General features: G+C 41.0%; 1 protein-coding gene and 1 long non-coding RNA gene across 4 annotated transcripts; one reads left to right on the plus strand and one right to left on the minus strand.

Moving 5' to 3' along the window:
* Positions 1 to 1,046: 1,046 nt before the first annotated feature.
* Positions 1,047 to 4,651, minus strand: LOC143118476 (uncharacterized). 2 transcript variants are annotated; one of them, XR_012986157.1, is made up of 3 exons: positions 3,401 to 4,651; positions 1,747 to 1,783; positions 1,047 to 1,178 (listed from the first exon to the last, which is right to left on the minus strand). It is a non-coding gene; the product is annotated as an uncharacterized LOC143118476 (long non-coding RNA). The 2 variants fall into 2 exon arrangements; XR_012986156.1 differs by lacking the exon at positions 3,401 to 4,651 and having other exon boundaries at positions 1,747 to 2,046.
* A 12,049-nt stretch (positions 4,652 to 16,700) lies between these two features.
* LOC143119408 (zinc-binding protein A33-like) lies at positions 16,701 to 22,301 on the plus strand. 2 transcript variants are annotated; one of them, XM_076280902.1, is made up of 8 exons: positions 16,701 to 17,092; positions 17,352 to 17,482; positions 17,585 to 18,060; positions 18,172 to 18,267; positions 18,550 to 18,783; positions 19,025 to 19,116; positions 19,219 to 19,334; positions 20,744 to 22,301. In XM_076280902.1, exons 3-8 carry the CDS (start codon positions 17,608 to 17,610, stop codon positions 21,304 to 21,306), a joined length of 1,554 nt encoding a protein of 517 aa, XP_076137017.1. In that variant the 5' UTR covers positions 16,701 to 17,092; positions 17,352 to 17,482; positions 17,585 to 17,607; the 3' UTR covers positions 21,307 to 22,301. The 2 variants fall into 2 exon arrangements, with proteins under 2 accessions (XP_076137017.1, XP_076137016.1); XM_076280901.1 differs by lacking the exon at positions 17,352 to 17,482.
* Positions 22,302 to 22,366: the final 65 nt, after the last annotated feature.

Below are 22,366 nucleotides of genomic sequence, written 5' to 3' on the forward strand. Positions count from 1 at the left end.
TCACAGGATAGGATTTGTGTACCTGTAATAAGGATTTGTGAACCCGTAGCCCCTATTTTGTGTTAACAAGATATAAAAAAATATGTACAACTACAACTTTACTGTTACACATTCACGACTTTAGTGTGCACATGCAAAATCTGCAGTTAAATGTGCTCGCCACTTTTGCACCCAATATACCTTCATAGATTTCGGGTTTTATTATTATTATTTATTGCATTTGTGAGATAATTTTATAAGTTTGTAAGACCGCTCGCAGCCTCTTAAAACAAGAGGATTTACAACGTTGAAACACAGTCACGCCAACGGCAGTCCACCGACCGGCTGTTTGCAACTGCAGTGATTATCTTAAACGTGCTAATTACGTGATAAATTATAAAACAATCTTTTTTAATACTACAAAATAACATTTGCTAAATGAACCTTAACTTTTTCAGCCATAGGTGTGTAGATTATACATACCTGCTTCTGTTTGTAAGACTAGGATATTTGTTTTCCCACATGCAATCAAGAAAAGCAGTAGCCAACTTATTCCTATGACCAATAAGTAACTAAGTATACCCACAGAAGTCACTGAAAAAGAGTGCATTTCCCAAATAGGTCAAGCTATCGCAACTCCAACAAAAAGTATACTATAGCTCACTCATTAGAAGTTCCACTCTAATGGGTATAACTGTTAAGCAGTTAGGCTATTCATGGTGGAACTGATGTCCAACTTTCTGGTTATAGGCTAGATGAGATCCAAGCACTAATCATGTAACATCAGATATTTCAGTTGGAGTTGCCCGTGACCTCACCATAAAATATGACTGCCATGGTCCAATAAAGTTTTTCTGATAGAAAATGACTGGGCATTATTTAAATGTGTATCATAATGTGCCACTGCAATTACACCTAATACAAACAAGTAAATCTTTGTATTAGACAAAGTTAATTTGTCAAATGATTTCAGCCTTCCCCCTAATAACTCACAATTTAAGTGAATGTCATCTTACAGTTTCATGTAAAGTATGTTTGTTGCTGAAAACCATGACACAAACCCAATGTTTACAAGCCCATCATTTATTTAATACTGGCACAGTATACGAGATCACTATTTCACTCATAAGTGAGTAATCACTTTCCCAGTAGCGTGCCATTAAGTCCCAGCCAATCTCATTCTGAGCTGCAGAGAGCACCTGAATGGACCAGATAGAAAAAAAAAATACATTAGACAGAGAAATAGATAGCATGGATTTTAAAAACAAACAAAAAAGTTGCATTACATGTTTGTCACACTCATTTTACAATGTACAGTGGTGCTATTTAGTCAATCACCCTCTAACACACACACAGCAACACAGCTGAAGGTGTGTGTATTTGCAAGCATGGATCAAATAGGCACATTTACAGTGGTTTCTGTACTTACTTGGTGTACTTAAATAAAAATATTCAATGGAAATAACAATTGACCAATTTCAATATATGAATTTATCTTGTCTAGGTTCTTATTGAATGTAATTTCCCCTTGGGGATCAATAAAGTATCTATCTGTCGATCTATATTGAAAACTATATTTTGAACTTTTTTCACTGTTGTGTAATGATTGATTGGAAGCATACTCTGACTTCACCACAAGTTGTGTTGTTTGAAAGAAATATTCATGCTTTTCATGTTTTTAATGTTTATCACTGTTATAAAAAATGCCCAGCAAGAAACAAGTCAGTGATTGGTCAGTGTACATGTGGATAATGCAGAGCGACATACATGGCATGGCGCTGGTAACAACAGGAAATGGATGCTTCTGAAACAGAGAAATGATATTAGATTAGTAAACAGAGTGTGCCTTTAGAACATTGGATAAATGGTTGCTGATAATGGGCAATGTAGATATTGCATTAAAAATAAGCCATTTCTTTCTACAACAGTAGAGAACAGTTTTGCAATTATGTAAGTGTATACTGTGTGTGTAAGACGGTCAAACTGGTTTACTAGAATGACCAACATAACCTGGCATGGCCAGATAAATCAGCAATGTAGACTGGCAACACCAGCTAAAATGACTTGAGATGATACGACAAGCAAAACCAGCTGAATTACCATCGCAAGCTGGGTAAACCAGCCGAAGCTATGTTGTCGCATGAGTTTTGCTGGTCTAGCAGGTCAACCATCATAGGGTGGTCAAACAAGCTGGTCAACCAGCAAACCACCTTAAGCTGGTCAGGCTGTTTTTTTCAGCAGGGTAGCCCTGACTGTAGCCTATAGCCCTGGTCCCTTGTCGGACATCATAGTTCAGCAGTTAGCCTACACATCAGATGTATGGAATAATGAACACAGTATGCCAGGCTGTGACAAGTAAATACAAACGTTGTTGACATGTCACGCAGTTTCTAAGCTAAAACATCTTTGTCACATACAGCAAACATCGCCTCACTATCCGCTAGCTGCCTGTGCCCTGAATACATGGCAGAAAAACAGTCTCTGTGTTGTGTTACGCTGGTAACAGGAAACAGATGCTACTGAAACAGAGAAATTATATCATATTAGTTAACAGAATGTGCCTTTGGAACATTGGATGAATGGTTGCTGATAATGGGCAATGTAAATATTGCATTAGAGATCAGACATTTCTTTCTACAACAGTAGAGAACACTTTTGCAATTATGTAAGCGCATACTGTGTAACCTGAAAACTGCTGCACTGATTAAAAAAAACAAAAAAACAATGTAATTGATCTCAGCTGGTACTTTGTCTATAATAAAGTGGAATGGAAATTTCTAAGTGATTCCAAACTTTGGTAGCCTAGAAATCTAGACGCACCCTAGCGGCCAAGGTGATGTAATTTGCTGCCAGGGTAGTCTAGCAACTCTCCGTTGGCTTGCAAGTTGGAAAAATTCAACTTCAGTCAGGCCAATCACATTGTGTATAGAATCAGTAAGCGGACTTAACATAATGATGGCATAGTTGCGAATGTTCTGCGTGAATTCCCTGCTACTTGAAAACAAAGAAGATGGATGCTGCTGCTGGCGAACAGCGTGACACGAGTTAAGCTTTGTTTAAATTGGCAAAAGTTTGAACAACTAGCTCCGCTGGTGGGAAAATGCATGGTTGTAGCACTATCCTATTGCGTGCAGAGGGAATTTGAAAGACAACCGTTTATCCCGCCCCTTGGACTGAGCACTGCGAATGGTCCTACATCAAGATGTGAGGTCTGGCTCATCAGGCTAAAACTTTGGTAGTGCATGTTTACAAGAATTCCCCTCACAACTCCAAGCATACAGACAGTGTCTTCATCATCCTCAGCCTCCATTGAAGAACATAAGACAGGTGAGTGTGCCTCCAGTGTCAACACACACAATCTGACATCTCATAGCTCATAGGACTACTGATGTGTGTGTGTCTGGGGGTGTAATATAGTTACCTTCAAGGAAATAAAGCCCTCATAAGTACATTTTTCCAGAGTCTGAAAGCACACACAAACACAGAGAGAGTAGGAGAAAAAAACTGTAGGCTACACTACACATTACAGGTTAAAAGGTCCACTGTGTTCATCAACAATATAGAACATATATCGTAACACCCCCAATTATCACCACTTTTGTTCAGAAATTCTAAAACAACGATGTTTTTCAACACTTCAAAATAACATTTACTAAATGAACCTTACATTTTTCAGTAGCCATAGGTTTGTAGATTTGAACAAAATCTGGTTTGGTTCTAAACGGGAGCATTTACTGCCTGAAATATCCGATTTTGTTTACCACGCTCGGAGTTATAGTGCTTGCCTGATGGGTCGCCTATTTACACCGTTTCAACGGCACATGGACGGTTAGACCGAGAATTCTCGTCGTGAAATTAAAATTCCACTGGAGCTCCAAGCGGTTGTGTACACGCAGCCTTACAACACTGTTTACAGCTCTTCGAGTCACGGTAAAATGTCATTTTTGGTACATAGCTAATTTAGATACACCTATGGTGTGGGTGGTTGCGTTTCTTTAGGAGTCCGCTGTCTTGGTTTGTATAGAAATGGATATTAAGTGACACATACACGCAAGACGGCGGAAATACGGGACCGACGGTAATAGGAGGAGTTACGATAGGTTGCTCTCGTGCTTATGATGTAACACACACACCTGCGCGCGTATGAATAAAAGTTAACTGAAATCAACTGATTTTCAATTCACCTGGGATCGCCAACGCCAGACTTTGGTCTAACATTAGACACTGTGGTGTTTTGGTCAACATTCAGGTAAAGTAGTGGTTATAAGGTCACTTTCAAGACCGCAACACCATAAACCAAAAACGATAACTGTGTAAATTAGCGTTAGTCGGATTCGCTCGCTAAAGTTAGCTGAAAACGGTTACGTTAACGTTAGCTATTTCGCTAGCTGCTATAGCTTGCTTGATGCTAACAATTATCTAGTAAACTTTACGCTATTGTCTGTCACAATAATGGCAGAGAGCAACAAATTGCTATCAAAAAGGTCTTTAAGACGGCATACAAAAAAAAATACAGAGGCCATTGTCTCTATGCTACAATCACTTAATGTGGAAAAAGTTAGCGTTACTCACGACTCCGACTGCTCCGACTCCTACATGTCAGGGACGGAAACGTTAGACAGCTGTGATGGAGGAGACTGGTGTAACGTTAGTACTAGCTCTAGTTTAGAGGACATAACCCAGCTAACAATTTATGGTTTCCAAAACGTTCTGGGAACCATAGTTTTTGGTTTCGGAAACGTTAGTTTTTGGTTCCCAAACGTTACCCTAAGGTTAGTTTTTGAGCAAGTTTTGGTTCCCATGGAAAGTTTGCTGAACGTTCCGGAAACGTTAGTTCTTGGTTATATAAAACGTTCCCTGAACGTTCCCCTAACGTTATCTAAAGGTTGCAAACTTTAGAGAACCTTCCCCTAACGTTCCCCAACCGTTGCAAACTTTAAAAAACCTTCCCCTAACGTTCCCTAACTGTTCCCATAACGTTCCCTAACATTTAGGGAACGTTCCCTTCCCTAAATATTGCAACCTTTAGGAAACCCTCCCCTAACATTGCAACCTTTGCATACCAATTACTTTAAACAGCACGAGCAGGAATGCATTATTATATATTAGCAGGAAAGAATGAACAGGCAAAATCGATGGAACTTATAACTTTAATATAAAATTATCAAAAGACAAAAAAAACAATATAAAAGGCCTCACTGTATATATATATATATATATATATATATATATAAATTAGACTTAGTGTTAGCTAAGTATATTAACATAAGGCATTTGACTTTGGTAGGTGCTACATTCAACAAATAGACACACTGTACAATAGACAACAATATACATTGTGGCAGATACCAACACAATATACAAAGACATAATACCAATACAAGTACACATGGAGTGGGCTGTTGAGTGCAAAGTAATAGTGCAAATGTAGAGTGCAAGACGTATATTGGAATGATAAAGTAAGTAATGTGCAGGTGTGGTCAAAGTGGGGATGACTCCACTTATCCACAGAGTGATAACAGTGCGAAAGAAGCTGCTCCTGTGTGTGGTTGTTTTTGTGTGTAAAAAATACAATTGCTGTAATACAAAAAAATACTATAGCTTTGATAGACAATACTATAGCTTTAATTAAAGAAAAATACAAAAGGTTTAATACAACAACAAAAAAATACAAAAGCTTTAAAAATAATTAAAAAAAAATAGAGCTCCAGTCCTTCAAGTCCGAGTCGAGTCTCAACAAGATCAGTCCTCAGCTTGCCTAAAAAGAAAAAAAAAAGTTTGATGTCATACTAAGAATGAACATGTTGAAAAAAACAAGACAAAGTGCCTTACTAACAACCCTTTTTTTTCTGATCACAAAAAAAGTAGTTTTCCCATTCCTTTGATTGTTATGAACAAATTTCAATTTACCGTCTGTGTGGGGCAAACTTCAGTGCTAGCCCAATCAGGTCCTCCGCCTCTGCAGCATTTAGCGCAGGGAAGTTTTTCTGGGCCGCAGCTATAGTAGAAATCAACAAATGAGAAAAGTTAAGTCAAATTAAAACTTCTTATAAGCCAAGTTAAGCATAATACTGATGTGAACAATAAAATAACACCTGCCTGTTAAAACCCTGCAGAGGGTTAGGTCCTGAAAGGATTTCTTGGCCTTCCTGCCCCGCAGGCTGTACTCCTTTAGAACGTTGTTGGTTGCCACCCACCGTAGCATACGACGGATGGCAGCACCTGGAGTCAACCCTCCAAGGGACGCCAAGAAAAGTAGCTGTAAAACATAGAAATACAAATTATATAGAACAACATATAGAAAGTGGAGAGCTTATACAATCTCATATTGTAAGTCAGTTCAGTTATAATGATTTGAATTTATGCAATTACATAGTGTTTATCTTAAGGGCAGGACTATGGCCATTTAATTACCATTTTGTTCCTCCTCTCCTGGTTACCAAGACTCTGGTCCAAGTCTTGCAGCTCGGTGACTGTCGAGCAGGGGGACAGCAAAAGGTCTTCAACCGGACCAGAGGGAAGTGACTGTGAGCCCCTTAAGAGGCTGAGCACCTCCTCGATCTTGCCCTCAATCAAGTCGATTCGCTGTGCCATGCGGACCATGGATGTCCTCACAGCTATGGAAAAGTTGATAGTGTTAGTTGTTATACATTATAAAATTACATATGTAAACAAATTAAGCGAGTCTTCTTACCTCTCATTTCCATCTCGATGGCTGAGTCACCTCCCTCTGTGCGAGGAGTCACCTCCCTCTGTGCGACGTGTTCTGCTATTTACAACCAAAAAAGTTAAGTTACACTCAAATCCCTTGTCATGAAATTGCATTTAATTGGAAATGGAAAATTCAAAGCCGCTGTACCTTCAACTGGCACCCAAGTCCTGGATGGAGGGCATTTTGTTCCTCCTCTCCTGCAGCTCAGCCAAGCCACCTCCCTCTGTGTGATGAGTCACTTGTGCTGTTTACAACAACAAAAAAAGTTACTTACTCTCAAGTTCCTTGTCATGAAATTGTATTTACTTGGAAATGGAAAATTCAAAGACACTGTACCTTCAACTGGGTCCCAAGATGAAGTGGCAGGCGTTATAATAGACCCATCCAGCTCTGGGCAATGAGCTGGTTGCCTGTGTGGTGTTGACTCATCTAAAAAGAAAGTAAATATGAATATTGGTCAGTTAATTTATGGTAAGTTTCTTGCACATGACATTTGCAAAAGATAAACCTATGCTGTTACATTAAACAATCGCTAAAAAGAAAAACTCACATGCAGGTGGTGGAGGCAGTGACATCTGCTGACCTAATAAAAGGCAGGAAGAGACAAATACATCAGAACAGTAACATGATATGCACTAGGTTAATAAACATGAATGTCAGTAGTTCCATGGTAGGAAATATGACTCAACTGGTTTTCTTAAATAATACATGTATAAATGTTAACTTACAGACAGGGCTTCCAGGCACACGCACCATCCTGGAATGCTTTCTTGCTTGCGGAACGGATTCATCTGAAATAAAAGACCATACAATCTGCACTGATTGCAAAAAGAATATTTGAATTGTGCAAATAATGTAGTCTGTATTTAAGAGGTCTTACCATCACGTGACCATGCACTGCCTTTTGTGGACGCTCGCATCTTCTTCCGCCTCAATGCTAGAAGTGTCCATCAGCCGCTGACATTTTTCCATAGCTTTGGTGTATGAATCTACGTTAAGAGAACAACGTTTTTGTGAGCCAGTAGTAGAGCAAAGCAGTATTTCCATATAGAGAAAACTATTATTGATAGTATTGTAGCAATCAGTCATCTGTACACAACCAGATTTTCTTGACTGGATATTTGGCCCAACTTTTGACTTGATTTTTGTATTGTAGCCCAGAGAATTTCTAATGGGGAGACACAGCATCCATAGAAATGCATGGGCTTAGTTTGTAAAGCCAGTATGGCAGCTGTGTATAGCCTACTACACACATTCCGCCCCTTCCTGTATGCTTCCCAACAGACCTCTGAAGTTTGCCTACAAAAAGGAACCAAAACTGCCATCTTTGCCTATAAGGAGATCAGGGTGTTAATTTAACCTAACTACCTATGACAAGTTACATTGCAAGTTAGGTCTGGGGTAGCAAAAATCTAAGTTGCTGTCTTAACGTAGGCCTGTTGAAGATCACAGTTAGCCTACCACTCGAAGGCAGAGGACAAACGTGTGTTGAGCAAAATGTCTGCATTTCAGACTTCTTCGTCCCCGGGAGAGTGCAATAATTCTCTCCCCATGTTATTTTCCCATAGCAAAAATTGCAAGATAGGCTACCGGATCTCAGCTTTTTGAAGGCAAAATTCAGAGGTCTATTCACTTGAATCGTCTATCCGATCAACTGTGTTACAAAATGGCCGCCGACAGTGTACTGTAGCCTATACATTATCAGAGCCCTTCTAAGGATTATTAGACATTCTCTGACATTATCTATAGCCATCTCTATGGCTCTAGTGTAGCCTACATATGCAGGACTGTTCAGTAGGTTATACCAACTTAAAAAGCATCACCATCTCAGTATACCCACTTAAAATAGACTAGGATACATTTGGGGTTGATCACAGTATAGCCTACCCACTACAGCTAACTAGCCTACATCACAGTAGCCTAGATCCAGCTACATACAGTAGGACTATATCCACTAGCCTACACCACTGCTGCCGAGTGACTTGCCTAAAAGGACTGACTGTACACTAAAACTAATTAAAAGAAACGGTAGCCTAGTGCTATTATTTGTAACATCAACGCGAGCAGGTTAACACGATGACACAAAACATACAATGCTGCAAAACATAACACGTTGAGAACAGCTCAAACAAAGACGAACGAGCAATGTGCTCTGGTAAATTACAAACTTGGCAGAATCGGAATATAACAAAGCCCTACAAGTGAAAGGACTTAAGGTTAAACCTCAAACTCTTGCATTACAACCACTAGGCCTACATCATGAAACTGTAACATATTTCACTTACTTTCGTGAAATCGAATTCAAGACGAGTGTAATCCATTCCAAGACTTCTTCCAGCGGCGTTCAAGAATCACGGAATTCAAACAGAGCCCGTTTACGGAAGTCAGGACAAGACTTCAATCGATCACCTGAAAGCAGAGGCGCTGTCTTCCCCCTACTGGCGTGGGGGTAGGCCTACGTGTAAGGGAGAGCCTGTCTGATTGAACTGAAGTGAATTGTGAAATGAAAGAAGTGAATTTTCTTAGTTGTGAAAAGTGTTCTATTGATAGATTTTTGTTTAAAGTTCACCTAATACGTAAAAAAAAGCACAAAAGTATATATTTTTTATTTAGTAAAATTGATATTAGCCTAAAATAAATATTATCTTGATATGATGTTTACCTTACTTAGATTTTATAAGACCAATCATTTGAGTGGATCTAAATCAAGTGACTGCAAACATTTTGTATCTTACTTCAAAAACTGAAATGGAGCTTGTGTTAGTATCGACTATAGCTGTTATTGTCTCCAGTTTCTAAAGCTGATAGAGGCGCAATCAATCACACAATGCCAACACATTTAACACGGCATGGAATTGGAATGAATAGAGACGCATTACCATTGACGTCATTGCCACCTAATCAGAAGCCTCGAATGCAAATAATGTAAAATGTGTGAATGTAAAATGGTAATGGTAGGCTACAGGAACAAATGAAACATGTTCTGAATGTATTCTAGTGATAGCAGAAAACTATTATAAAAATATTTTATATTTTATTTACCGAAGTATTATTGTTTGTTTAATCCAACGTGAAACTGCAATCGGTTCTGAATGCAGACCAGGCGTCTTCCCCCTACTGGCGTGGGGGTGCACTCAGAACAACCAAAAACAACCAATAACAACTAAACGGGAACGTTGTGTGAAGGTACTGTGCAACCACAGGAAAACGTTTTGGTTGGTTGGTTCCCTTAACGTTTAGGAACGTTAAGAAACCCTTAGGTAACGTTCCCTAACCGTTAGTTTTTGGTTTGGTTCGAACTACCCTTTAGGGAACCATACACTAACGTTCCCGAACGTTCCCTTAACGTTTTGTGTTAGTGGGGAAGCGCCACCTGTGGTCTGGAGGAAATCCAAAATATCGATTACTGTATGCAAGACGAGGACTTTGACATTGACATTGACAGTCCTGATGAGGAATATGACAACATTAAATTCCGTGACGATTTAAAGGCGTGGGCAGTGGAAACAAACACACCAATCAGCCATCTTTCAAGTCTTCTTGCTGTCCTTAACAAACACCTGCCCGATGCAGATCTCCCAAAAGATGGTCGGACACTTTTGTCCACTCCTAAAAGCATAGAGGTGGAAGAAAAAGCAGGGGGCTCCATGCACTATTTTGGAATAGCTAAAGGTGTATTGGCGAGGATGCAGGACAGTCCCACCCTAACAATCGCTCAAACACTCCACCTGCAAATCAATATTGATGGCATGCCACTTTTTAAAAGTAGCAATAACCAATTCTGGCCAATATTGGCATTAATTGAAGAAGACCCAGACCAAATTCCCTTCGTTGTGGCATTATACTCTGGGTTTAAAAAACCATCAAATTTGGCAGAGTATCTCTCCGACTTTGTGGAGGAGATGTCAGTCATCTCCTCAAGTGGTGTTATGTACCAACAAAATCACAAAATAGTCATTTCGGCCTTTGTATGCGATGCACCAGCAAGAGCATTCCTCAAAAACATAAAATATCATAATTCGTATTACGGCTGCGAGAGGTGTGTTCAGGAGGGTGTTTGGTGCAATAACAGATTAAACTTCCCTGAGACAATGGTGGCACCACGTACAGACGAGAGCTTTAAGGCCAAATTACAAAGTGATCACCACAAGGATGGTGAAAGTCCCCTCACTGACATCAACATTGGCATGGTCTCCCAATTTGTGCTCGATTACATGCACTTAGTGTGTTTGGGAGTAGTGAGAAAGCTCATTTGGTTGTGGATGCGAGGCCCACTACCCACAAGAATTGGCAACCGAACAATAACATCAATATCACAAAAAATAGTGGAACTTGGAAAAAGCTTGCCAAAAGAGTTCAATAGAAGAGGGAGATCCCTAACAGAGGTGGACCGTTGGAAAGCAACTGAATTTCGGACATTTCTTTTGTATACGGGTCCCATTGCTCTCAAAAACGAACTGCCTGATGTTATGTACGATCACTTCCTCCTTCTGCATGTGGGCATAACCATTCTATGCAGCCCACAGCTGTCAAAAACATACTGTGATTACGCCGAGAAGGTGATCAGAGTCTTTGTCCAAAACTTCTCTGTGATTTATGGCGATTTCATTGTGTACAATGTCCATAGCTTAATCCACCTGGCAGACGATGTCAGAAAATTTGGCCCCTTGCAGAGAATTTCTGCCTTTCCTTTCGAAAACTTTCTGCATCAACTGAAAAGAAAGATCAGAAAGCCAAACCAACCTTTGCAGCAAATTGTAAAACGCATCGCTGAACAAAAACTAAACAGCAGTGTCAGTCAGTCAGTCAATGTCAGTCCAGTGTTGCACAGTCTACTCTCTCACTACACCTGTCCCAAATTCTCTTTATCAGTCCATGCGCCTAACAACATAGTTTTGAGTGGGCACAGCATATTCAGAATTGAAAAAATGTTCAATGCTGATGGCTGCACACAGTTTTTGGGACGGAAATTTTTAAACAGACAGTCGTTTTTCACATCTCAATTGACTCCCTCAATTTGAATATTGCTTTTGTTGACATTGGAGGAAGGGGAAAACGGCATCATCCACATCACCAGCATTAGGCTCCATAATGTCCTCCTCTTCAGCCACTTGCTGGAATGGAGCCTTTGCCACCCTCAACACCTCTTCCAGCGAAGGCCTTAAGTGGGGGGTGGGGGTGGGGGGGTGGCCAAGGGTGGTGATGATGGTCCACCAGAGGGGACACTGCTCAGCCAGTGCTTTCATGACATCAACTGTCACATTGTCCTCTGTCATGAGGCACTTAATAATGCTGTCCATCTCAGGCCCCAAATGACACAGAGCACAAGCTGGCGTGGCCTTAGCCAGCTCTTTGAAAAGAGCCCTGTAGGGTTCATCAGGCTTGATGATGTGGCCCTCCTCAGCCATATTCCTCAAAAGGGGCAAAATAAATGGGGCCTCCTTCTCTGCAACCACCAGAAGTTCGATCACTATGACTATTGGAATGAAAAGCAAAATTGATGACTGTCATTTATTTTGTATAATTATATTTGTATAATATAATCTTGACATACGTCATACTATGACTGATGTTCATTTGTAAATACATACCAGAATAGTTGAAGGATTGCACACATATACAATGTTAAAAAATACTTATCTTCCTTCTTTCCCTTGGTCCTGAGTGGGCGGTGTAGCCTGGGGCTGCTTGGCAAACCGGCGATGATAACCAAGTGTGGTCCCATCCATCACCACAGCCCTGCAAGGAGCACATACCTGTTGTTATATGTTCAGTTGTGTTCAATTGTAATGCTGCTACTAGTATAACTACTACTACTACTACTACTACTACTAATAATAATAATAATAATAATAATAGCAATAGTGATGATGATGATGATGATGATGATCATGGTGATGATAATCCAACCTTGGATTAGGCCTGCATTGAGGACAACAAAAGCCTTCAACCTCTTGGATGTCCACCAATTTAAGGAACGACAGCCATGCCCACCGAAACCTCTTGTACGTGATTATCTCCACCACCCCATAGTAAAATAACAAAGCAGTGGAATTGCTAACGTTTAGCCATTTTTAGCCAAAAAAACTCACTTATGTTGGTCCGATAAGTATGAAATCCGAATATGTTGAACAACGGGACATCACAAACAAGCCAGGATCAGTTTGGAGTCGGTGGATTATTCCCGGAAGGAGATAAACTGTTCGAAACGTACAAGGTTTCTCTCTTCTGGCGCGGTAACGCTAGGTGCTAGAGGGATGGGACCAAGACGAACGGCACCGCCTTGAGGCCCCTGACAACTGCTCCAAAGGTGGGATCTCTGAGACACTCACAAAAAAAACGGTGAAGGAAAAACTTTTAAAAAGTTAACCACTCCCACATCAGAGGTGGAGTTGTGGGTGGTAGCATGGAGCTACGAGGCTGAAATTCAAGTCAGACCTTCAGCACATGACCCACATGGAGCGTGCAAAGTTTCATCTCTAGCTGTAACGCAAAGCATTGTGCTGGCAAAAACTACTTTTTTGGCGATTTAACATTTAGCCATTTTTACATTTTTAGCCAAAAACCACACTGTTAATCAGGTCAGTAATGGCGTTGCTATGGTGGTTACTATGGTATTATGGTGGTTGCTAGGTTGTTGCTAGGGTAATTTGAATGGTTGCTATGGTGTTGCTAGGGTAGATATGGTGGTTGCTATGCAAAATAATATGGTTGCTATGGTGGTTGTTCGGGTAAGCATGTTGGTTGCTATGGTGGTTGCTAGCTTGAAGGTGGGCCATGTGTTAATGTATGTTAACTCACATGTATAAGTGACAGGCTTTCAGAAAATATATGGTTTGCATGGCTGAAACTGCTTTGCCTTTATGTTGGAGCTAAAAAAAAAAAGCCTGTCACTTGTACATGTGATTTAACATTACATTAGCACATGGCCCACCTTCCTGCAAACTTTGGAGGACATAAATGTATACATGGCTCTATTTTGTATATTGGCGAATGAATGGGGCATATGAGGTTTTGAGCTCCAACACAAAGGCAATGCAGTTGCAGCCATGAAAACTATGTATTTTCTGAAAGCTTGTCAGCTCATGAGATGTTTAAAATTGTCAGGGCTATGCACGATCTTAGCCTACTGTACAAAGGCCAATTTTGTCTCATGGGTAGTGTTGTCACGATACCAAAATTATGACTTCGATACGATACCTGCCATAAATATCACGATGCTCGATACTAAAACGATACTACGGCGAAATCCTAAGATATCTGGAGAAGAAAGGACTCATACCTCCTCCAAGTGTATTGAGTCATTTGTGTTAAATTTGGTGCACTTTTGTAGTGTGTAGGTCAATTCTGGGTTCTAAACTTCTAAACTTCCTACATAATTATTATTTTTTTATAGTCAGTAAAATAGTAGGCCTACTTTGTGTGATTAAGTCCTTTATTGTTTGTTATAGTTCATTTGACAAATGACAAACTATGAACTCAGTAAATTCCTGATGATTAATTTGATATTAACCCCATTAGGCAAAAGCGCCCCCTAGTGGGCCCATTATGAATATTCAAATTAGCTTGTAATTTATTCCTGCAGTCATCAATATTAATCCAAAACAACCAACTAGTCATTGTTACTAACATTCCAACTATGTACATATGTATTTTGGGTAGCCCTAATGCAATAGTTAACTAGAACGAACTATATTCACCTAGCCTAGCATGTTGCTAATGTTTACACAGGAAGTAGCCTCCCTTTAAAACGGAGCTCTTTAAACATGTTCAAGATGTAAGTTAAGTTCAAATAAACTCAAAATAAAATTATTTACCTTCAAAATATCTGAATAATTTGTTTCAGCTGCATTGATATGTCCAAAAAGGTTGTTTATTTGCTTGCTCACGTTACAGTGAAGAACAGTAACATTTACCCTATATAAATGCAACAAGATCTTCTCTAACTCTTCCCAACCACCAAATTCAAGTTTACATACAATGGTATACATGAATCAAAAGCTAAAGATGTCCTCTTTATAATTCCAGAGTTGTTATTTGCTGTCAACTAACTAGTTTTGATAAATGACGGTCTCTTGCACCTATGGTGAGAACGCGTGTCTTGTTTACATTCGAACGTGGTCTCTAATATTACTTTCTAGTTCGCGTCAGGCTTCCCAGAAGTGATTGACGTCTTTCTTAACGAATAGTATGCCTTCTTACAAAAACATAGATGTGCCATTTACCCTGATTGGTCTAACCATGCCTTTCCAAGGATAGTGCGTCATGACAATGACCCACGTGCAGTCCATATGCGCAATTAGCGCATGTGGATTACGTAGATGGCGTAGTGAGGTTTGAGGCTTTGACGAACGCTATTTCTCTTCTTCTGACTATTTCTCGGAGCATATTGATTTTTGCATCATGGCAAGACCACGAAGTAAGACCTTGGAGGAGATTCACGCCGAGCTTTTTGATGTGGAGTCGGACTTCGACTTCCAGGAGATTTGGGACCGTGGTTCAGGCTAGGAGCAGCGTGGACTCCGAGTTAGCGGAGGGCATGGATGTCATCCTTGAAATGTAAGTGATCGTGTGTCTATCCACGTAATGTAGTTGAAGTAATGCACATTTATATATTATATTATATATGTATCCTTAGGATGTGTGCCTTTGCATAGCTGAACTTTATGGTGCATGTCACGTATGAGTGAATTCATGCTATAAGTCTCACGAAGAAAATCAGACTGTTGCATTTCGTAGTTCGTCATAAATATTTTCATGTTCTACACTGTAATGTAGTTTAAATAATAAAAAAAAATCTTAGTATGTTAGCCTTTGCAGTGCCTGTCATGTAGGAGAGAGAGAGTGAGAGAGAGAAAGAGCGAGATACTTTGGCAGCCTGTCAAATCAGCCTGTTGCATTCGTAGGCTATACTTCGTCATAAATATGTCTATGACTTCATCAAACATGCACTTGCTATGTTGGTATAGTAATCTATTATTTTTTTTGTGAATGATCAATTTATTAGCTTGTACAAAATATAATTCACTACTCATGGAAACATTTACTCCACTCCTAGTACCTCTGCCACTGGTCCCTCAGCCAGCACCAGTGCACCTCAGCATTGTGCCAGAGGCCCAGCTCCAGCCCCAGCCTCAACTCCATGCCCTCCTGCAGCAAGGTGTAGTGCCATGCATGGCAAGCGCCCAGACCCAGCCTCAACTCCATGCCCTCCAGCAGCAAGGCGTGGCAAGCGACCAGTTCCAGCCCCAACCTCAACGCCATGCCCTCCTGCAGCAAAGCGTGGCAAGCGACCAGTTCCAGCCTCAACTCCATGCCCTCCTGCAGCAAAGCGTGGTGCCAGGCATGGCAAGCGCCCAGCTCAAGCCCCAGTGGAGAGTGACCCCCCAGTGGACATGTGGCATGATGCAGACTGGGAAGACGTGGAGCCTCTTCCTTTACAATTATTACAAATATTTGCAACTGTTCTGGCTAATGGGACTCTGGTATGGACTGTTTTCTAACACTTATACATTTCCCCTAAAAGACAGTTTCAATACAGTAGGTGGCATTTGGAGAGGTAATGATCCTCCTTATTGGTTAACTTGAAAGAAGTGTAAATATTAGCCTGAAATGAAGTAAAATGTATATTTACAAGGTCAAAACACAAAAATACCACACACACAACCTGCTATATTGGGAAAATCTTGTTTTTGGATTTTGGAGAGCTTGGAGAAGTTATGGACACTTGGAAACGCCTATATGCACCTATTAGAAATTGCTGTGTAGAACCTATGTAATTTTATGTATCTGCTTTAAATTTTGGAGTTTGCTTCCTAAGAACATGTAGATACAGGAAATATAGTGTATGACCTGCTGTTAAGCTAACAAAATATTGTTTGTTAAAAGGTACAACACGTTCCTGCTGTTTTTAAAAACATTCCGCGAAACGTTTCCTGTTCGGACGTCGATTACGTGCATCATCATCAGACGAGACGGTTGCGTATACCATGTGACTGCAGCCCACCAATCTCACTGGGGCCCTCTAACGGGGCCGGTTAGTCGATTTCGACTCCAAACAAACATACCTGGGGGTGCAGGAGGTCGAGGCGGGGCAGTAGCATAGACAGTAGCCTAGGCTTCTTGTAATACTGGTGACTGCGGCCATGAGCCTAGGCTACAACGCACCGTCACGTGATACCTCTGTTGACGTGTCAAAACGAAAGTAGAGTCGAGTCGGCTATCGCGGAGTGAGTCCTAAACGAACGCAACGCAGCTCACATAAACTTCAAAATAAACTTGACGTCTTGTTAATTTCTGCCAGTAGGCTAATTTTAATTCACCTGACCTGAACAAAGGATGTCACAAAGTTATCGTTTGGAAAGCCAGCAGAAGTTGAGCAGACAAAGAGAAGGAGGGAAGGTGAGAAATGTTCTGTAGGCCTAATGGTCGATTACAATAAAGATGCAATAGGGCTACCAATGAGATGCTAACCTGTAATAAAAATGTTTTGTTGAAATTCAGTGGAGATGCAGTTAGCTAACCTGCATTGAAAACGAAGCTATATCAATGTTATATAGGATGGATAATTAATGTTGTGAAGGATATTATGGCCCAAATAGTATCTATTGTCAAATTATATAAATTATTGGTTAGTAATTTAGAGACTTGTTGTTTTAAGAAATCCAACACAGGAGACAGGAGATAGAAATCAGGCAGTTGAGAATTACAGTAAGAGGAGAACAGAGGGAAATGATGGGTGAAGGGCCCTCGCAAGTGAGAGTCAAGATGTGACACTCACTGTGTCAGAAGGTAGCCTATGTTTTTGATGTATGAAACATTTTTGTATACCTGTTTACATTCGCTCTTCACGGACATCTGGTTCCTGTATGAATCATCTTTTTTTGGCTTTAGGTGTGAAAAGTGTGTGCATTGACATGGCTTCAGCTCTGTTGGAGCACCTCTTGTGCCCCGTGTGCTTGTCTGAGTTCAGCGATCCCGTTAGCCTGCGTTGTCAGCACACCTTCTGCAGGGAGTGCATCAAAGCTCACCTGGCAGCCAGTGGTGGCTCTGGCCAGTGCCCTGAGTGCAGGCAGCCCTTCACACGGAAACACATCAAAGCCAACCGCACGCTGAGCAACGTGGTCACGGCTGCCAAAGATCAGCTACTGGTGCAGAAGACGCTGGAGGAGACGCTCAACAGCTTACTGGTGGAGACGAAGGCCCAGAAGAAGCAGGAAGCAGCCGAGCTGACGTGTCCCCAACACCAGGAGAAGCTGAAGCTCTTCTGTGAGACGGACCATCAGCTGGTGTGTGTGGTCTGCAGGGATGGAAGCAACCACGAGGGACACAAGTGCAAACCTGTGCAGGAGAAGGCACAAAGCTGCAAGGTCGGCTGGAAACACACACACACACACACACACAGAGACACACACACACACAAAGAATTTAAACTGTACATTCTGTTGCCGTGTTGAACCTACATCTGTTCTGTTTTCTAGAGTATGTTGCGTGGAGCAGTAGCCTTCCTGTCTGAAGAGATCGTTAACCTGGACTACATGATCAGATGGCAGACTGCTGAGATCCAAAAAACTAAGGTTTTTATAAAGGCTACTATAGTATTTGAAACTGCTGCATGCATAATTAGATAGTTAACACTAAACACTAAACTAAAACACATCAAAGACAGAAATTCACCAATAAAAGTATGTGTAACGTGTAAATGAAAATGTCTTGACTTCAGGGAAAATATTGAGTCCTGCAGGATGTGTTTTCCTCAATGAATAGTCTTCATTTGATCACTTTTATTAATAATGATGCCACTCTGTAGCGTTAAGATGATATTCGAAAGCACACATGCTGTCCCTGCTCTACCCCAGGACACGTCCAGAGAGTGGTCAGTGAGGATATCGGCTGAGTTTGAGCAACTGCACCAGCTCCTGAGAGAGAAGGAGCAGGAGGTGAAGACACGCTTGCAGCAGGAAGAGAAGAGGGTGCTGGAGCCCATGCAGAAGAACCTGTCCGAGATGACAGAAATCTCCACCAAGGACAGAAACACTGAGGGGACGCTCAGGTCAGCTCTGAATATCGGTCAGCACGACGCCTTCCTTCAGGTGAGATTGCATGATGACCTGGCTTGGCTTTTCATCAGATCCTGAATGTGATTCATTCATAAATATGAGGTGTGTATGCATACATCTGTGTGTGTGTGTGTGTGTGTGTGTGTGTGTGTGTGTGTGTGTGTGTGTGTGTGTGTGTGTGTGTGTGTGTGTGTGTGTGTGTGTGTGTGTGTGTGTGTGTGTGTGTGTGTGTGTGTGTGTGTGTGTGTGTGTGTGTGTGTGCGTGCGTGCGCAGTGGTGGACCACAGTAGGACGCAACATGGTTGAGGAGATGCTGGATCATGATGGGTCAGTTGCTGAAGGCACTGGCAGCACAACTGATCTTAGGTATGTACTCATACAAGTACATAGGCACAGTCTTTTATCTTTGCTCCTAAAAGCTATACAGCTGAGCCAATGGCCTTTATTTTGTCTGCTTGTCTCTCTCAGGTTCTCATCCGAGCTGGCAGGATTGAATGTGTCTCGTGACTTCATCTCTCTGGGGCCATATGAGACACATCTCTCCTTCCTTGTGTGGAGAGACATACTTAGAAACATTCAACCAGGTGAGGGGGTGGCACAGAGGAACCACCTGAATAATACATGCCATTTAATGTGATGGCTATAATACATACATGTATTTATTATACTTTCGTTATGTACTATGTTTGTATATGTCTGTGTGTGTGTGTGTTTTTGTGTGTGTGTGTGTGTGTGTGTGTGTGTGTGTGTGTGTGTGTGTGTCAATGTTTGCATGGTCATGTGCGTACTCAATTTAATATTATTTATATGGAATAGGTTTACTCACTAGGGCTGGGACAACGCGTCGACGTAATCGATTACGTCGACGCAGAAAATACGTCGACGCAAAATATGCGCGTCGATTTGTCAGACCCAAAACGCGTGCTGCCAAATATTTTGAATTTTACACCTTCAGTGTTTCCCATAGGCCTACGTTGACTAATCTGTGGTGGGGCGCCTCGAAATCAAAACCGGCCGTCACACATTGATGTTCTATGTTGTACTATTTAAATTAAAGATAAGATAAAATCCTTTCATTGAGCTGCACTTTTTACGCACGCAGCCTTTCCCTGCCCCGCCCGCTCTCTCTCGTAACGAGCCCGCTGCCCCTCCTCTGCATGTGCATTCAACACAAAATATTCACGATTGTTGAAGGATTGTTGTTGCCACATACAAGCATTGCATAGAACATGGCTGGCTAAATTGCTATTAAATCCGCTTAGCATCACTGCTGCAGTCAAGTTAACTCTGCTAAGGTCTTATCACAACATAGTACATTGAGGAGACTAAACTTAGTTAAGTTATGCAATCAAGCAGTATCTCAAAGCTAACGTTAGAATACTGTTTGGATGTTGAGTTTAGCATGCTTACTTACAGCTGCTTGTCAATTTCGTTACCCAGGGCTCATTTTATTGACTCTGACAATGTTTGCAAAATCCCGATGTAAATGGAAAAATGTTTTCCAAGACTCAAAAGTGCTTATCCCAAGGAGAAGTACAAACCGTTATTTGAACTAACTATTTTATGAATTGCATCCACACATCAGCAGCCTTTTACCTGCGTTAGTGTTACAATTGCAAAGGAACGAACGTCTTAAAGTGACAGGCACATAATTAGACCTATACACTACTGAACTACTGAACTGACTAAGAAGGCATTACTTTGCACTTGTATAGTCTTTTATTTTGGAATTTTAAGAGCAATAAACATATATTGCAATGTTAAGGAATTCATGTTTTTTCATTCAGATATATAAATCAACATGTATAAATTGCTATTAGTCAATTAATGGGGAGATAATCGATAATCAAATCGAATCGAAATAGAATCGGACTGAAAAAATGAATCGTTAGGTTAATCGATGCATCGAAAAAATAATCGCTAGATTAATCGTTTAAAAAATAATCGTTTATCCCAGCCCTATTACTCACTCCATGGTCACTTCCTCCAACAGTACCCCATGGTGAAGTTATCTCTCTGTGGGATGAGGCCTATGCTGTGGTGACCAATAGTGGTCGTTCCATCGAGAGGACGAACAGGAGGGGTCTGTTTGGCCTGTACCAGGACTACAGGCCCCTGGCCAAGGGCCGGTCTGTCCACCAACAGGGCCGGCACTACTTTGAGGTGGAGATGGGCAGGAAGCTGGACTGGGGCGTGGGGGTGTGTACGGAGTGTCCACCTGGCAAGCTGCAGGAGATGGTAATGTTGTACCGAAAGCATGACAGGGGCTACAGTGTGACAGTTCAGGGTCAGGAGTCCACCCTGAACCTGCTGCATCAGCCGTGGCGGATAGGCGTGTGTCTAGACTGTGATGAAGGCCGGGTGGCGTTCTATGATGCCGACAGCCTAGTGCAGGTGTACACTGCAGCGTGTGATAAAGGTGTGCCCCTCTCTCTGTGCCTCTCTCCTGGAGCCCATCTGGATGGGGCAGACTGCCATGCCCTCACTGTGTGCTGCTATCAGCCTGCGTCTCAAAGTGAACCCCCCCTGCTGGACACCCACAGGCTGCTGGGATGAGCCATTCTGGGAATGACCAGAGGGAGGTTGGGAGTGTGGAGATCATGGTGGTACATTTCTGAGAGTTTATTACTGCACACACACAACAACACACCCATGTGGACTAGATGACCAGATTTTATTTTCTCTGTCGTGGCCAAAGTAATGTTTTGATCTGTGTCAAGAGTAATGTGGGTCATATGATTGAACTTAGTTTAATTTACTTCAATTACTTTAATTATCACACTATTTTTCCAGCACTTTTACTTTTAAAATGTACCTTTTTTTTAATTAGTGTTTTAAATGATTATTTTTATGTTTACTTTATATATACTTAATTTTAACCACATATTTTTTATGTAAAGCACATTGAATTGCCTCTGTATGAAATGTGCTATATAATAATAATAATAATAATAATTATAATAATTATAATTATAATAATCATTATTTTATTTTATATAGCGCTTTTCTCGCTTTACATAGTAGGAGGCAGGAAAACACAATAACAAACAAACAAAACAATACAACAAAGACAAGTTATCTGTATGGAGCTATGTGTTGGGTGTGGAGGAGAAGTGATCATTAAACAAAAAGGTCTTGAGATGTGCTTTGAAGAAAGAGAAGGACAATAAATGTGCCTCGCCTTGACTTCTATTTTACAGTCTGCCCTGCTTCAGATCAATTTCACTGCATCTTACCTTTACATATTAAACAGATTCTCTGCTTTCAACCACCAGAATCTAGTTATGCATAAATAAAGGCACAAACTTTCTGTTTGATGCCACCTACTTACTGACTTCAAATGTATACTTGACGGCTGCCTCAAATTTTGCATTTGTCATGTTGCTTACCCACAGCTGAGACCTTGGTCTTGAAATCTCAGCTCAAGATAGATTCTTCCCGTTTAACTGCACATTGCACTCTAATGTAATTTAATATGACCTTAGGTTTTATGCATTTTAAGTTTTTTTTTCATGTTGCAAACATTGGTCTATAAAATGAATACAATTGAATCATGAAGTGGTGTGGGTGAGTCTTTCTGCTCAGCTCTATTGAGTAGATAGTGGATGTGTGAATG

This window comes from Alosa pseudoharengus, unplaced genomic scaffold (assembly GCF_046254945.1).
Source record: "Alosa pseudoharengus isolate Yale_2024_CS ecotype anadromous, Long Island Sound unplaced genomic scaffold, YU_APseudo_1.1 YU_APseudo_1.1_scf_12, whole genome shotgun sequence".
Taxonomy (NCBI): Eukaryota; Metazoa; Chordata; class Actinopteri; order Clupeiformes; family Clupeidae; genus Alosa; species Alosa pseudoharengus.

Coding starts and splice junctions, on each gene's coding strand:
- LOC143119408 (XM_076280902.1), top strand. CDS start 17,608: ATGGCTTCAGCTCTGTTGGAGCACCTCTTGTGCCCCGTGTGCTTGTCT. Junction 18,268..18,549: donor CTGAGATCCAAAAAACTAAG/GTTTTTATAAAG, acceptor GCTCTACCCCAG/GACACGTCCAGAGAGTGGTC. Junction 19,335..20,743: donor ACTTAGAAACATTCAACCAG/GTGAGGGGGTGG, acceptor TTCCTCCAACAG/TACCCCATGGTGAAGTTATC.